The sequence below is a fragment of the Dicentrarchus labrax genome, unplaced genomic scaffold (assembly GCF_905237075.1).
Source record: "Dicentrarchus labrax unplaced genomic scaffold, dlabrax2021, whole genome shotgun sequence".
NCBI classification, from domain to species: domain Eukaryota; kingdom Metazoa; phylum Chordata; class Actinopteri; family Moronidae; genus Dicentrarchus; species Dicentrarchus labrax.
The window spans coordinates 17,564,903-17,581,892 of NW_026136712.1; the positions used below are offsets into that span (position 1 = coordinate 17,564,903).

At 42.6% G+C, this 16,990-nt stretch overlaps 1 protein-coding gene across 8 annotated transcripts; it reads right to left on the minus strand.

Annotated features, from left to right (window-relative positions):
• Nucleotides 1-395: 395 nt before the first annotated feature.
• qki2 (QKI, KH domain containing, RNA binding 2) lies at nucleotides 396-16,693 on the minus strand. Of its 8 annotated transcripts, none has more exons than XR_007886910.1 (9): nucleotides 16,055-16,693; nucleotides 13,407-13,555; nucleotides 12,070-12,186; nucleotides 7,804-7,947; nucleotides 6,519-6,606; nucleotides 6,018-6,299; nucleotides 5,501-5,555; nucleotides 4,053-4,778; nucleotides 396-2,073 (listed from the first exon to the last, which is right to left on the minus strand). XR_007886910.1 is itself a non-coding variant. In XM_051417926.1 (9 exons), exons 1-9 carry the CDS (start codon nucleotides 16,194-16,196, stop codon nucleotides 2,051-2,053), a joined length of 1,044 nt encoding a protein of 347 aa, XP_051273886.1. In that variant the 5' UTR covers nucleotides 16,197-16,692; the 3' UTR covers nucleotides 396-2,050. The 8 variants fall into 8 exon arrangements, 4 of the variants coding, with proteins under 4 accessions (XP_051273886.1, XP_051273885.1, XP_051273888.1 ...); XR_007886912.1 differs by having other exon boundaries at nucleotides 4,053-4,127; nucleotides 16,055-16,692; XR_007886911.1 differs by having other exon boundaries at nucleotides 4,053-4,130; nucleotides 16,055-16,692.
• Nucleotides 16,694-16,990: the final 297 nt, after the last annotated feature.

Below are 16,990 nucleotides of genomic sequence, written 5' to 3' on the forward strand. Positions count from 1 at the left end.
ATAGTGTACAAAGAGTTATTCCTGCTCAAAGTTAAAAGTTCATTGTTCAACACATATCTTTGTTTTTCTTTTTTTTTTTTAGACACACACATATGTAAATTTTTTTTGTTTTAAAGGAATCCAAAGCAGAGACAGATACCATTAAAGTGGTTAATGATCACAGAAGTGGTAACAGTTAGTAACCTACACTTGGCTTGAAGAGTAGATTAATGTTGTACTACACTGTTAATTGTCACACTCATAGTATACAAAAGGCACAGAAGGCAAGCAATGCTGATCTCAAAGGCTCAAGTTAATACATCAGACTCCAGTATACCAGGACATTGAGACATGATTACTAATGACACATGAAGGATAGTTATGTTCATCAAATTATTCTCCGTAATAAGGCATAATGTTCTTATCTGAAAAGCTCATTTAATGTTATTTTCACGTACAAAATAGAATATAAAAATACATTATAAACTTGTTACAGATGTTACGACTCCATGATTTGTTTCGTTTTTTTCTTACGTCAAGGCATCAGTTGGTTTGCGTGTGTGTGTAAAACTGTACCACACCTTCTGAAAAAAGCGGACACACATGCAAAAAATATATATATGGACGATTTCATCTCCAACAAAACAACCAAACAAACAAAAACAAGAAAAAAAAGATAAAATATAACACTGTTCTCTAGAGGCAATCCGAACCTCACATAAACATCTCAGACATTGTAGCTGCTGCTTCAAATACTGCATCGCACTTTCAATTCAAATGAGCCACTTTTTGTTTTGTTTTTTGGCACTAAAGATCTGAATTGAGCAGAGTTATGGATGTAAAGCCATAAAAATGTAGATGATGACAATTAGGCGGCGACACATTTCCCCACAGTACCAATTAATCTGCATAAAACCCAAATGGCATAATTTTATGCCGGGCCACAAACCCACGATGTAGTCGTAGAAGATTTAGGTGTAACATTGTTCCATCGCTCTCAATAAATAAAGGCACTGCTGTCGAAACTCATACAATACTGTAGTGTGAAAAAAGGCATCGTTGTGTAACTCCTCTAGATTTAGACAAAAGAAGTGCAACCTTCCCTCTCTGTGCTGCACAGTCTTGGCATTTATACTGTATATGTTGATTCAGTATTGGGATGCTTAAGAAAAACTCAGAGATACTTTGGCATTTTGGGTTCCAGTCTGTTATTTTTCCTCACTGAGCACCTGTTGCTTAATGGTAAAAAAAAAAAAAAAAAAATTCTAGGGATGGCATTTTACTTTTCTTGTTTAGTATTCCTCATACAAAAGTGTCAACAAGAACATTTTAAACACATAATTGGAATTGGTGTTACATTTCAGGGTGAAAGCGTGTTAATACATAAAGATTTTAACACCAATTATAATGTGTTATAATAAGTTATTGATGTACGTTTGCCAGAAAAGAAGCAATCCCTTTAAAGAGTGTTTGCGGGAAAATGGTTCCAACATTAGACAAGGTGCCCGATGAGGAAAAAATCCTTCAAAATATCAACATATCTCCTGTAGTTTAGTGTTTATGGAGGTTTTTCTGTGCTGGATAAGTGCATCTTCATCAGTATAGTTACCATGGTATTAATAGAGTCATTATTATTGCGTCACATGGACTGAGGGCAGGGCAGCTCAGGGAGACAGTTTGGCACAGCCAGGCATTGGTTTAGCAGCCCTTTACCAGTTTGGGAGCCCGTCCCCAGTAAAGTCTACTGGTTTTGCACGACAACTGTTGAACAGATTGGGATTGGGACCGTTGATTGGTTATAAAAACAATCTAAGACTGGCTTTGGACTTTTGGAAGGAAGGCACGTTCGGTAAAGTTTAGGTTAGGACTTGGTGATGGGCGGGGTCCTGAGGTTTATTCCCATGTTCGCTGTCGTCTGGTTGGTTGGTTAGACAGAAGCAGCCGGGTTGTTCCCAATGTGCTGGTCTGGTTGGCTGAGCTGAGGGAGTGGCGGGGCCGTGGGCCAATGAGCACGCCAGCGGGCAGAGATGGGTGGGTCATCAGTGGGCGGAAAGGTCAGAAGGTCAAGGGGTCATGGGTTAGTTGCCGTGGCAGCTAGAGTTAGACAGACAGAGACGGACAGACGTGGAAAGGAAACAAAAAGGGCACATAAAAGGGGACATAAAAAGAAAAAAAGATAGAAAAGAGATTAGTGTCAGCTAGTGGCGTCAGGATGACAACAAGGCAGATCTACTGCAGTCACACAGCATGAGGGGCATTACATTAGAGCCACACTACACCTTCATGAGCCCTGCATAACCATTCAGAACGGCTTACATCAACCACCGGGTGGTGACATAAGGAATGGCTGGTTAGCGATGCTCATATGTGCTCATGAAGGTGTTCGCAGGGTTACGTTTGAGGAGATGCCCCTCCTGTCGTGTGACTGCTGCTATAGTGATACTACTCATGCTAGCTGGGCTACGTCTAGCACAGACTGACAGTGAAACCATGGACAGAGAGGGAGACAGCATGGTTTCATGTGGGTGAGAGAGTGACCTTTATGTCCAAAGAAAAGTGTCTGGGCCTCAGAAATACTTTCATTTACTGACAAGTAGAGCTATTGTTTAGCAGCAGGCGTAGGATCTTGATTATTAACAGTTGTGATTAACTGATTATTGATTATGGTTTGATTTGTTTTTTTTTGCTATGAAGTATTAGAAGAGCACCTTATGACTACGGTAAGCAAAGAGGCACCATAAGAGACAGTGATGAGAGGTTAAGAGATGGTGATTTTAGAGGGACTTAAGAAACAATTTAACAATAGACAGACTAACTACAAGAATTTAGAGGCTTTGGTTTTCTTTAGAGATTTTTTTCAATAGTCATCTTTATTGCCTTTTAGTGTTTTTTGTCCATCGTGTACAACAAGAGCACCATCGCTCACATACACACATATATTGTAGCTAGCTAGTCCATTTCTATTGCATAAAACAGTCACGAGGCCTGTGAATCGAGAAGGTCACCTCATCTTAAATAGACAGAGCAAAACACTGCCTTCATTGCCACCTTCGTGGTGACTAAAACAGTAGTAGCTACACACCTTGAATAAAGTTTGAAGTTTACATGGAGACACTTCATCTATAAAAAGCATATCGTAAAAACAAAAATAAAAATTTACAAACTAAAAAAACTAAAAAAAAAAAAAAAAAAAATACTACAAGTATTTCCAAGCGATCTTGTTCCATAAGCTTCATATAAGCACTTAAATCCTTAAAATCCCTATATACAAATTTATTTTGCAGCTAAATACATGGTAACAGCACCACTCTGGCTAGGAAATATATGAAAGATGTAAACAGCCCCAATGATAAAGTCCAGTGGGCGACTGATAAGACCACAAACAACAGTATTTCATACAAAAGAGCTTGTAACACAGACCTCAGTAGTCATCACACGCTGTGTTTTAGTAGTAAAGACCAAAGATCATTTTGAATTGAATGACCTTCAGAAAAAGACAATCACTGTTACTTTAAATGTCATATAGTCATTGGGCACATCACAGGATTTAATTAATAATAATAATAAAAAAAAAAAAAACATTTGTGGAAATCTACTGGAATGAAGTTGGGTATAAATAAAAAATTCCCACAGTTATTTGCAGGGTCAAAAGTAGTAGTGAAGAGATAAACAATAAAAAAAAGTTTCTGAGAGAGGACTCCAAATCCAGAGTCACAAGGACCGAGTCACATGAACGGAGCGATCCATTCTAATCGAGAGGGTCCCGGCCTGCAAGCCGTCCAGTTTATCTAACAGGCGAGTAAAGATAATCGCTGCAGCTGTCACCCCTAACATGGTTCCTCCCAATCTGCTCACTTATTTCACTTTCACTGCAACAAATACTGTTTCACATTTTACACTGAAGCTGCTTCAGCGTGTGACCTTTTCGCCTCCCGGTGCAGTTATTTCTCTTTTTAGGCATGCCGTATTACAGACACATGTAAACTGAAATTGGTCCATTGGTCTGCATGCATGCACGCACACTAACACACACACATACACATACACATAAAGTGGCTGGTGAGCTAACTAACCTCTGTCTGGGGTCACTACCCTTTGGTAAGGATGGATTCTCTTGTCGTGGCGTCGTACCTTAGTGGTCATGGCACCTGCTAACAGCCATTGACATCGCCAAAACAGAACACAGAAGGTTACTCATCAGAAAGACATCAAACAGTCCACCCATGGCACCAACATCAGTGAAACCAGGAATTTACAAAAAAATGTTCAAGGCTGAGGGTGAAAATAGGTCAAAACGCTTCTAAGAGACAGAATTTCTTGTTGTTTTGTGGTCTTCTGTTCTCTAAAGAAAATATTAATCCAAACCACTAATTTCTCACTAAGCTTCACTAGTAGATTCAACATCAGCTGTAAGCAAAGTCACTCTATAGCTCTGTGATTAAAATAAGCTTTTAACATATATTAAATCACAAACAGCGGCGCTACAATATCTATGGGTTCACTAAAGTGGGTTAAAATTACAAGCGGAAGCTGAACTATTAAAAAAAGTTAAATAGCTGTCACACCACAACACTAGTCTGCTAATACAAAGAGGAAATTAACAGGAATGGACACTTGACTACAGAATGACTGTCGAGGAATCTGTCATCCTAAAGTATGAGCAAACTTTGAGTGTTTGCTTTGTGGGACAAGTATGTAGTAGGGTAAAGGGGAGGGGGTGGGTGGGGTCTCTGCAAGCCAGTCCATGTGTGTGCTAGGAAGGGTTGCTATCGCTTAGCCTTTGGTTGGGAAAGCCATACCTGCAAAAACACAGGAAGAAGGGACTGTTAGCCCAGCAATGAGCTTCAGAATTCATCTATAATTTGTTGTGGATGTATTACAAGAGCTGGATATGGCTGCCAATTTATCCCTGTTGGCCTCGGAGTTCTGCCACCTAACCCGACAATAACAGAAAATATTTGTGTTTTTTTTTTTTTTTTGTTGCGTTCGCGCTGTAACTCGCATCAAGATTTGGGCTTGGCTCCCGTTAAGTTTAGGTTGCAAACGTAATTCGTGAAGAACTGTCTCCGTTTCGTTCTCGGGCAGTAACTATCCTTTGTTGCAGTTAATGTTTTTTTGCAAGTAGACGCGCACTTCCCCCACGCTGCCATTTTGGCCGGTCTCTCTAATTAAAGAGAAATAAATAAAAAAAGGGAAAGAGGGAAAGCGACAGAGTTTAGCCCATGTTTTGTTTTAGCCTGGCGAGCGAACATTTAGTAATGGATGACATTTGGTTCTCAAATTTGGCGGTTCTAGAGGGGTTTAGTGTGCAGACGGTTTTGGTTCAGTCCAGTTTGTTTAGACAGAACACAAGGTGATTTTTAGAGGCGGCAAGATTGCATAGAAAGTCCGAGCAAAGACACGACTAGACGCAGTGACGCAAAATGTTATCGACTTGAGCGACTTTGTGCTTACACCTTGTGCTTTATGAATCTGCTTACATAAACATACACAGACGAAAAAAAAAGGAAAGGAGACTTACTTGAAATAACAGAACTGGAGTTTCTGCTGAGCTCTGAGTTCAGTTAGAGGATGTGCTGAACACAAACAAAGACACACTGTCACTGTGGCTAGCTGGGTTATAGCTAACCTTTGTACATTACAGGACTAAAAAACATAGACTGCACAAATAATGCAGGACGAAAATTTGCTTTCCTTTCTATCTGAAGACACCTATAGATGTAGGTACAAGCCAGGTTCAGATCTCGACCAGTGTCATAAATGTTAATTATAAAACATGTAAGCTATGCATGGCAGACAGAGCCAATTCTGACTCTTTGTATCAACTGTTAGACCACGAAATGCTATTTTTTCGTGCGCAGTATCATCTCAGTGTACAGTGTATGGGACGACCGGGCGGGGCTGGGACAGAGACGCTAATCGAAAAGGTTTGTTGACGTATGCGACTGTGAGCAGCTTCCATTGGAGTCCGGTATCCAGCTCTCATAATACATCCATTGACTACGTAAGAAAGTGATAAACCTTTGATTTTTAAATACCTAAAACTCCAGTTGAGTCAATTGGGTATTCCAATATGGAGGGCGTGAGTGTGTAGGGATACTCGTAGGGCGTGTAGATGATTCCAGATTCCGGCCCTTGCTGCACCAGCGCCGGGTGCGGGTTGCCTCCCTGTACGAGGGCTGAGCTCTGGATCTGGCGAATCAGAGGCATGATGGTCGGTGTGTTGACGGGGGCGGGGTTACGCAGGGTCGGAGGCAGGACGGGCGTCGGGCCTGTGATGATCCGAGGCGCCTGAGGGGTCCCTAGAGGGAAGGCGGTGGCTGTGCGGCACACGGACATAAAATAATGCAAGTATGTGCACACCCACACGCAAAGCGCACACCCATACAATAGACAGGGAAGAAGAGGAGAGGACAAACAGACTATTTAACAGGAGAAACAGAGGCATTGTTCATATATACAGTGGACTCCTGTACCAAGACCCCTCCTTTGTCACCCACCAACCCTCCTCCACATGTTAACTATGATGTCATCCTTACGCGTCTTGACATTGGCGTCTCTGTAGGTCCCATTGAGAATGGCCAACTCCATCAACTGCATTTTCTTCAGGTTGTCCTCCCCCTCAGCCTACACCAACACAAGGAAACGGAGCAGAACAATCAACTTACTTAGCGAGGACTGTCATTCAGCCTCTTGACAAGTGAATGAATTAACTTTTGTGAGAGCCCCGGTCAACAAGTCAGCAAATGTTACAGTATGCTGAAACTAATCAAAATTCAATTTGAATGGATTCTAAAGGGAATGTTTGCTCACTCAAACATTGCCTGAAATGGAGTTGACCGGACCTTGAACACAGCCACTGCACCAACAGGACATATTCAGTGTCAAACACGCTAGCTTCTTAGCTCCAGTTACAGCTCAGTGAAAAGCTTGACTGATTTACAGTCAGACAGCAAGGTTAGCTGGGGTTAAACTAACACGTATCATTAACTTCACCCTCCACACACACACACACACACACACATTCACAGGCATAGATTAACAGGTGTTCAGCTCCCGATTGCCTATAGACACTTATTACATCCATTTACTTTTAGAGTTGGCCTGTGCTGCGCTCTGATTGGAGCGGAAGTGACGGCTGATTGCTGCAATAGAAATCCCCCTGCTGGTCTTTTCAGTCTGTTTCTATTGTTGCAAATAATACAGAGAAAAAAAGGAAGGAGCCTTGTGATTTCAAAATATGTGCTTTTGTGACGGGATCAGTGTGTATATGGTCTATACAGCCAGGTCTGTGCAATGTCCCCATGTGTGCACATTTATGCACATATGTGTGTGTCCGTAGGGGGGGAAATAGGTGGGCTGGAGAATGTGAGAAATGTTGAGGAGCGCAATCAAAATGTCCTCTTGTGTGGACAACAACAAAAAAAAAAGCCCAGGGAGAAAAAGGAATACTGTAGCCAGTAGTTGGGAATGAAGTGAGTTGTGAACGAGTGAAAGGAGTGATGGAGTGGGGAGAACAAGTGAACAGACTCTCCATTCATTCCCTCAGCCTTTCAAACAACCCGGGGTTACCATGGAAACCCCTTTATGCGTGTTCCCTAATTACCCTAACCCCTTACACATACTCTCTCATACACACAGAGACGCACACAAAAACACAAAAAAAAGACACAAACACACACACTTTTTGGACTGACAATCCCCTTCCCCCTTCCATGCATACCAACACAGTGAACCCTCATCCAGTCACACACAGTTTTTCCATCAGTCCACTGAAGTCCAGTCCATAATATTTGATGCTGAGAGGTTCAGACTGTTACTCACAGCGGGCACGAGAAGTTTCTTGACCTCGTTGATGGCCCGCTGGAGCTTGATCTTGGCCCGGTTGTGTGTGTCCTCCACTGTGATCAGGACGTGGAGGTCCTCGCTGAGGTGCTCCCAGTTGGGCTTCCCTCGGTTCATCTCCTCCTGCAACACAAAAACATTTCAGAGGCCCCGTTTGAATGCACCGCACAGGCTCGGTCCATTGCTGCAGAGAGGGGAACAGGATTTCACTTTTCTTCTCGTTTTGGCTCAGTTTTTGGATCGGTCTCAAACTTCCACACAAAAAACTCACACACACACGCACACACACACACACAGACACACAGAAGGCTCAAGGTCGAGTAATGCAGCTTTGGAAGCGTTATCAAACTCTTTGCTCTTCAGTGGTTACACAAGTTTGGTGTTCAGATTCTTGTTCTTGTAACATTTCCCCAAATCACACTGTTTTTATCTGTTCCCCTCTTTCTCCCTCTGTGCTGACATGACGAGTCAATTTATTTTATATTCAGATGTTGATTCAATGACAATAACAGCATTAATGACTATATAATCGTTTAGTAAGCCATTATCAGGTCGTAATACCAAATACACTTTTAGCTGGTTGTATGTGTTGGTCTCCTTCCCTTGTTGTTGATATAACTAAACAGGTGCACATAGTTACTCTTGCAATTGTCTGTTTTGGATAACTTCCCAAATGGTTACACAAGCTGGATTTGCTGCTTTTCTCTGTTCCAGATCATTTTAATAATTTGGGTTGGTTTTTCATCAGACGAATTAAGCAATTTGAAGAAAGCCTTTTTGGGCTCTGGAAACTTGTGACAGACATTAGTAATTATTTTTAGCCACACTAACTCTATAGGGATTCTAGGAATGGCAGTGACAGTCGGTGTATCGGTAGGTCGTTCCACCACTTTGGTCCGGCCTGAAATGTCATGTCATGTCGTGAAATTTGACATTTGTGGTTCCCAGAAGATGAAGCCGGACTTTTCCCTTTATGCCACCACGAGATTAACATATTTGCTTCTGGGTCAAATGTCTCAACAACTACAGAATAGAGTTCCATAAAACATCCGTCCCCCTAAGAATGAATTGTCATTACTCTAGTGAGCCTGAGCCTTTTCCCTCAGGCACCATCAGGTCAAACCTCTCTTTGTCCACTGCTTTCATTTATGATTACAGTAGACCGCAGGAAAACTAATGGCATCAGTCTCAGCTGTACTTCTCTACTTGTAATGAGTAAATCATTAAAAGATACTGATCATGGCAACATTAGCTGCTAAACAACCGCCTGTTAAGATTGTCTCAAAGCTCAAATTTGCTTATTTGCTTCCTTGCTGAGAGTTAAATGAGATGAATGATGCCACAGTCATATCTATAGGGAACGTGTAGTGGAGCATTCTGGTGGTGTATGTAGTTACCGACCATCTGTCAATCTTGTGCCACCAATTTTGTGCCCTGACTGTCAGTAAGGATGTTCAGAATAACATCTGACCACTAATGTACATTTACAGAGAGAGAGGGGGAGAGAGCGCACAGAGGAGAGCTCAGATAAATACACCATGAAGTGGTATCTTTGTTCGCTGGATGTGCGATTGGATGTTACAGCCCACTACGCAACACTGTTTACTGACCATGGTGCAATTGAAGTTTAATCGAGCTACACCGCGTTGAACGGGGTGGAACTACAAATGCCCGACTCATTATTGATGAGAACAAATTCCCTTCCCCGATTAAAGGTCCAACATTAAGGAAGATATATTGGCAGAGATGTAATATCTGATTAGTGTATAATCACTTGAATATAGGAATCATTATGTTTTTTGTTATCCTAGAACAAGCCTTTTATGTCTACAGACGCTGTTGGTCACCTTCTATGGAGGCTGCCAAGTTGAACCGCCATGTTTCTACAGTAGCCCAGAACGGACAAAACAAACACTGGCTCTAGATTGATTGTATTTTTCGTGCTAGATGCAGCTTAATCCTACACAATGCATAAAGGCCACCTTAGCACCACTGATGAACAAATTAACTGTTAAATACGTACAAAAAAACAAGGTCTGAAAATGACAAGTTGGGGCTTTCTGGGAGGTTTGAGCTTCTTCAGAATCAGAAGTGCTTTCGTAGTTCGAATAGCTTCAGAAACCCCCCCCACGCACAACTTTCCGATGTCAGATCATCCATTTCTGTTACTTTCTGAAACTGACAATCATTCACTCACACCCACTTTATGCTGTGACTTTATGAAATGTTTTGGGGGTTTGAAATGATCTCTCTAGCTTTTTTATTTACTCTTTTGTTATGTGTAACAGTCAATTTTAACTCCAGGAGAAACTTCCGTAAGTCACCATATTTAAATCATATAGGGTCTCCTTCCTCTTTATGATGGCCGGCTTTTTACTTCACCTTCAACTATAAGCACTTTTAACTTCCACTGTGGTTGGACAAGAAGTTGTATGAACTAGGTATGATCAAACATAACCTGACCTTAATGTGCTGGATCTTTTGTTCTGTTCTTGGCGGGGCGCAGTGACTTCCTATCCAGGCTAGCTGTCCCCCCCCCCCGCTTACAGTCTTTATGTTAAACCATCTCTGAGCTATATAGCTTCATATTTAACGTACAGATGTGAGACTGGGATTGATCTTCCCGCCCATAAGAGAGAGTACTTAACAGCATGTTATAGCCTGAACTATCAGATAATCTAAAACTCTTAGATTAATCTATAATGAAAATAACTGTTAGTCGCAGCCCAAGTTAAAACTGAAATCCTGGAAGTCTTCATACTCAGTATTGTGGGCTGCTGGGACACTGAATCCTCTGTGGATGTTTTGTCAAGTGAGATGTATCATTTTGAAAAACACCAAAAGTCAACATCTTTCTCTCCTCTCCCCCTGTTGCCTCCCACTGTGTCTCTGTTTTCCTTCCTCTCCGTCTCTGTGTGTGTCTGTGTGTGTCTCTCTCTCTCTCTCTCTGAGGGGAGTGCGGGGTAGGGAATGTTCTGGAGAGAGAGAGGGTGGGTTGGAATGCTGGACTTGCTCCACCTGCCGTTTGGAAAGCTTGAGCCGACTCCGTCCAACAGCAAACACCAGGGGAGAGGAAGGGAGAACAGATGGACCGAACACCAGGACAGGAGAGAAAAACTGAGCACCAAAACTCATTGTGAGACAGACAGAAAGATAGATAGATAGATAGATAGATAGATAGATAGATAGATAGACAGACAGACAGACAGACAGACAGACAGATAGATAGATAGATAGATAGATAGATAGATAGATAGATAAGATAGACAGATAGATAGATAGATAGATAGATAGATAGATAGATAGATAGATAGATAGATAGACAGATAGATAGATAGATAGATAGATAGATAGATAGATAGACAGATAGACAGACAGACAGACAGACAGATAGATAGATAGATAGACAGACAGACAGATAGATAGATAAGATCGACAGATAGATAGATAGATCTATTATTAGATTTCTAGAAATAGGAGTTTTTTGGTGTTTAAAGGACCACGGTTTTTGCACGTTTCAGCACATTTCTAGAAGTTACTCAAGACTCCACATTGCTGACGAACATTTTCCAAAGCAAATCACGGTTATTTGTACATTTTCAAATGTATCTTTCACTGCCTGCAGGCTGCTATCAGTTTCCATTGGAGTCAAAGCTGCCAAAAGTCTTCAAAGTTTTTGTCCTTGCTGAGTGGTAATGAGATCAATTTCAAATACATCAAGAATGTAACTTTGGCAAGTCCAAATAATGTTCAGTGTGACCTGTTTAAAGCAAAGTTTTGTGCAAATTCATTTTTAAGACCATGTTAAATGAATGGAAACCTGCCCAGATATTGGGCAAAGTGAAAAAGCTATTTATAGAATAGTTTGACCTTTTGTAAAACACACTTATTCGCTTTCTTGCAGAGAGTTAGATGAGAAGATTGATAGTTAGCTGAGCATAGCACAGAGAGAGCCAGGCTAGCTGTGTACCCCTGTTTCCAGTCTTTATGCTAAGCTAGGCTAACTGTCTCCTGGATCTAGCTTCATATTTCGCATACAGACATGAGAGTGGTATCAATCTTCTCATGTAACTCGAGTAAGCAAACAAGCGTATTGCACAAAATTTTACTAGTCCAAAAACATTCCTGTGGTGTATTACAGAGTCATACAAATGAGGCCAACTTGGCCAGAAAACGAGAGAGACAAACAAAACCAAGTATCGCGTGTGTTTTTATGAGTGTGTGTGTGTGTACGACTGCGTATACCTTCTTCTTGTCTCTCATGGAGCCCTTTCCTCGCACCATGATCTTGCAGCCGGTCTCTGCCTCCAGTTGTTTGGCCGTCAGTCCGCGTGGGCCCAGGATCCTCCCTACAAAGTTAAACTACACAAAACACACTGATAATAAAAACAGACCCCAATGAAGAGAGACACATTTCACATCACAGACAAGTCTTTTTTTACAATGTGTGTGTATTTACATGTGCCGCGTGAGTGAGTGTGGCTTTGAGGTTTGTGCATCTGTGATGTGTTTGTGTTACTAAGAGAGACAAAAATAGCTCATTATATGGGGGCTGGCTGGTGCTGGTGGCATGACAGGACAGCGGCGTTCTCTTAACCTTATCTGTCACTAAGACTGAGTGATTAACTAGACAGCTGCCCCTGTGTGTGTGTGTATGTGTGTGTGTGTGTGTGTGTGTTTCTTTGCCACTATCCCTCTGTCCCTCTCTGTGTCTCTCATAACATTTGTCCGGCCTCTTCCTACCTTTGTTTTTTTTTTTACTCCACTGAACTCTCCCTGAGTTTTAACCGAATGTTTAGTCAGCAACAGTTGCAAAATACGTTCTCCGGCCGATACGATGACCCTCTACTCTCTCTCTCTCTCACACACACACACACACACACACAAATTGAGATAGAGGAACTGCTCTCTAAATTTAACCTTGATCTCAACCGTTTTCCAATGCACTCCTGTGTGTGTGTGTGTGTGTGTGTGTCCTGTTAGTCTTCTGTCATGTGAGTGAGGACAGCCTGTCATTGTATTCGGTGATTGGCGAGCTGATGCATGGAGAAAATCATGTGAGTCATTGAATCTAGATCCACGCAACTCATATTGAAGTGCTTAACTGTACTTGGCGTGAGCAGGGATGTGCTGGATGGTAAAGTCTCTTCGCTGCAGACGTCTTTATATTTGGGGAAAAGGCTTAATCCACCTTTTTAAGCTCTTATAAATATTTACGTGTAAACATACGGGAAAATGGTGTCACGGTGAAGGAATTTCCACCAGAATATTGCCTTTTTGAGTAAAAAAAAACTTGTCATTCAAAATGATTCCTTTTTATCTTATTGGAAATACTGGTCAAGGTTCATTATTGATCTATTTTATGTCTGGATTGCATCATTGGGTGTGAGCAGAGATGACCTCAGAATGAAATCACCTTTTAGATAAAATGTAAAGCAAAGTGTCCCTGTGATTAAAGGCCTCGCTGACTTTCTGGCAGACTTTCCGTAACTAAGAGGAGATAAAGTGTCAACAGCAAAAAAAAAAAAAAGTAAACAGAAACTCTTCTAAAAGGTCAAAGGTCATGGATTTTGTCCACTCACGTCGGGGTACTCTTTGACCGGCACGTAGAGCTTCTCCTGCAGCTGAGCCACGGGGCCGATAGCCTCGGGAAGCTCCTCCATGTCCCGCCCGTTGAACATGCCACCGTTCACTGTGTCGTTGTACATGTCCTTGCGTACCCTGCCGATTTCTGGGAGACAGGGGAACACAGAGACCGAAAACGGGGGTAAATTCAACTGAGGACAGGCAGAAAAAAATGTCAGTGAGGGTCGACAAGTGTCACGTTTCTTCACACGTCCGCTTTCTTAGGACGATGACTCACTGTCACCAGAATTACAAGAGGCCCTGAATGTGACAGCAGACAGTAAGACAGACAGGGAGTCAGGGAGACAGTCACAAGCATTCTGCACCACAATGTAGAATCTAACCACTAAACGCTTTGCAATCAGGCCTCTTCTATGGCTGACAATTTCTCTCTTTCCATTTTCTTTGTCTAACAGTGTTTAACACGGACACACACAAACAGTTCCCCCCTCTTTCACTGTGTAAATAATTCAAGGGAAAAAAAACATATAAGTAAGTGGGGGGTTCACAGTGACCTGCTCCACCCACCAGGGTTTATGGCGCTCCGGGTGCAGGTTATTCAACAACCACATAGACAAGACAGAAATTCTTAGAAGGCAATAGCAATTATTTTTAATATGGATTAATTTAACATTCATTAATAAATCTTCTGCCAATCTTTTTGCCGTTTTTTGATGATATGAAACAGAGAAAAGCAGCACAATTCTCACACCGGAGAAGAAGCTGCAAACAGGCTTAAAATTACAGCTTTAAACGGTCAAGTTTTGGCATTAGGTTTGGTACAGAAGCACAATCATAAGCTAGACTATGTTTGTCTGCCAGTCTGCTTGTTTAGTGTTGTCTCAATGACCGATGCTAGCCTCTGATGCCTTTGTAATGACACGCTAGCACAATAATAACTGACTACTGCATCACACAAACACATACGCAACACATACACACAGACCCCCGGCTTGAACTCACACACACACACACACACACACACAGGCACACATGGCAGAATAACTGCCTTGAGGCACAAATATCATCTGACCTAAGCTGTCTGACAGGCATGTCTCCCTGCTCTGAGAGTGATCAGTCTGACCGTAATAACTACAGTAGGACACTATAATTACAGCCGCAGCTACAGTGACAATGATGATCCTCTAATAACCCATTCTGACCTGTTACAGGACGGAAAGGGACTATTAAAAAACACAAACATACACAAACAAATCTGCACAGACAAGCAGGGCCTTTTGTCACACTTGTGTTGAAACAGCGAGCGACTCACTGGAGGAAAATGAGAAGTGAAAGAAGAACAAGAGAGCTGAAGGAGTGAAAGATAAAAAGTCGAACTGTAGGCCTTATCTTAGCACTTCAACCTGTCATTGGTTTTATATATAGACCAGACTCGACCGCAGCGTGTCCAAATATGCCACAAACACGCACCGATGTGTGTAACAGGCAGGCTTTCCTATTACCAGCACAAACTTTTTTTTTTTTTTGGTGCTGTGCCCTCCTTGTCCACATTGCTCAGGCAGAAGATACAGCCAGGCTGGAAATGAGCACGGTACAATGCCTTTCATTCTAACCGTGGGTGTCACATTATCGTGTGCGAGGGGCGAATGCCAATGTCAGTCTTCAACATGAACACACACACACACACACACACAAGCTAGAGATGTTCAGTTGACCTATTTGTCAGGCTCTAGAGGTCGTCTGGTATGGGAATAACCTTGCTGCGTCATGAGACTTGTCACAGAGCACAAAGTCAGGACCTTGTTGATCCTGATGTGTAACAACAGTAGCAACAACAGGCCTTGGCTTCAGTTTGTGGCGACTGTTAGGGGAAAAAAACAAAAAAAACTGGGACATTTTAAAAGAAATCAGCCACTTGTTGCACACGCTAGTGGACAAAATGTTAAATAGCAACAAGTAAAGATAAGATGTTCCTTTATTGATCCACTCCCAAACTCCTGTGGGAGAAACTGATCAGTTGCACCACAAATCAAAGTATTTTACACAGTGACATGTTCTCTCGCTCCTGCACAGGGATGGGCTGCAGCATTCACATAAGCCTGCGCATTAGGTCACTGGGAAAGACTAACAACTGTCTGTTTGTTCCCATCACCAACTGCCCGTGCATGTGTGTGTGTGTGTGTGTGTGTGTGTGTGTGTGTGTGTGACAGAGAGAGAGAGAGAGAGAGAGAGAGAGAGAGAGTTGCTCATCTGCTTCTCTCAACAAATTAAAAAAATGTGGCCACAAAGCACACATCCTATTCATTCACACGCAAGCGTTTTGATTCAGGCTTCAAGTTTAATGTGGATTTACAACCACAGCTTTATAAAAACAAGTCAGTGGGGGGGAGGGGGGAGGGGGGGGTAGCTTAACAATGTAGGTGTTTAATAATTAATCATTAGCATCTTTAAGTGCTGGATGGATGACATTACTGTCACGTTTCCTAGGAACCAGGGAAGAATCCCTGCAGTTAATGGCTATTCAATAAACTTTTATTAACACAGAAACTCAAGTTAGTCAAAGTAAGAAAGAAAAAGAAAAAGATGCACTAATGAGACAGGTGGTTAAAGTCTCTCTCCCTCTCTTAACAGCAGCCGGGTTTACCTTCATCCAGCAGCCGCTCCAGATGCGTGAAGATGCCGCTGAAGTTGGGCAGGGAGCTCATCACCTTCCTGTCGTTCATCAGCTGCATTAGATAGTCCGGGTTGGACTTGGGTCTCTCCTTCACCTCTGTCTCCCCGACCATGGCTTATGCTTCAACAATAAAGTGACCTTGCTAGTCGGGAAAAAACTTACAGAGGACCCCCCCAAATAAAAAAAAAAAAAAAAGGGAAAGACACGCCCCGACAAGCGATGCGAGGACCCCGGGGGATTCCTACCGGCCGCTGACCGCCTCTCTCTCGTCTCAGCTCCGGTTAAATCAACTCTCCTCTCGGTTAACGTTTCGCGTGTGTGAGCCCCCTCTCTCTCTCTCTCTTCTCTTCTTCCTCTAAAAAACGGGTCCCCCTCTCTCTCTATCTCTCTCTCTCTCTCTCTCTCTTGTCCGACTCTCCAGAGTGTTTTTTCTTTCTAAAAAAAAAAAGTTTGTTTTTTTTAGTTTGGGCTCTGTTGTGACACTTTGAAAAAAAAAAAAAAAACCCGAGTCCACGCACTTTTTTTTCTTCCGCGGCTGTAAAATGTTACCATCAACTGGTTGTCCTCCGCCCCGGCTCCTCCGCTGGTGTCAGTCCGGTGTGTCGGTATTCTGCGGCGGGGATCGACTCCTATCATATGATTACAGTACGGCAGCAGCACGAGAGGGATGTCAGGAGCGCGCCGCGCGTCGCCGGACATCACTGGGGTAGGAGGAGGAGGCTCGTGCTCGCGCAGCCCCTTCGCGGACCCGCCTGTCTCTCACGCACGCACGCACACACACACGGACACACACACACACACACACACATTATACGCCCAAAGTATAACAATACAACAGCTCTACAAAGGTATTCACACCTGTTCTGCAGCAGCTACTGTCCATCACTCGTCCTGTGGAGTGTCTGT

Coding starts and splice junctions, on each gene's coding strand:
- qki2 (XM_051417925.1), bottom strand. CDS start 16,196: ATGGTCGGGGAGACAGAGGTGAAGGAGAGACCCAAGTCCAACCCGGAC. Junction 6,300..6,518: donor AGACGCCAATGTCAAGACGC/GTAAGGATGACA, acceptor TGTGCCGCACAG/CCACCGCCTTCCCTCTAGGG. Junction 4,131..4,778: donor TTCTTCCTGTGTTTTTGCAG/GTATGGCTTTCC, acceptor AATGGCTGTTAG/CAGGTGCCATGACCACTAAG.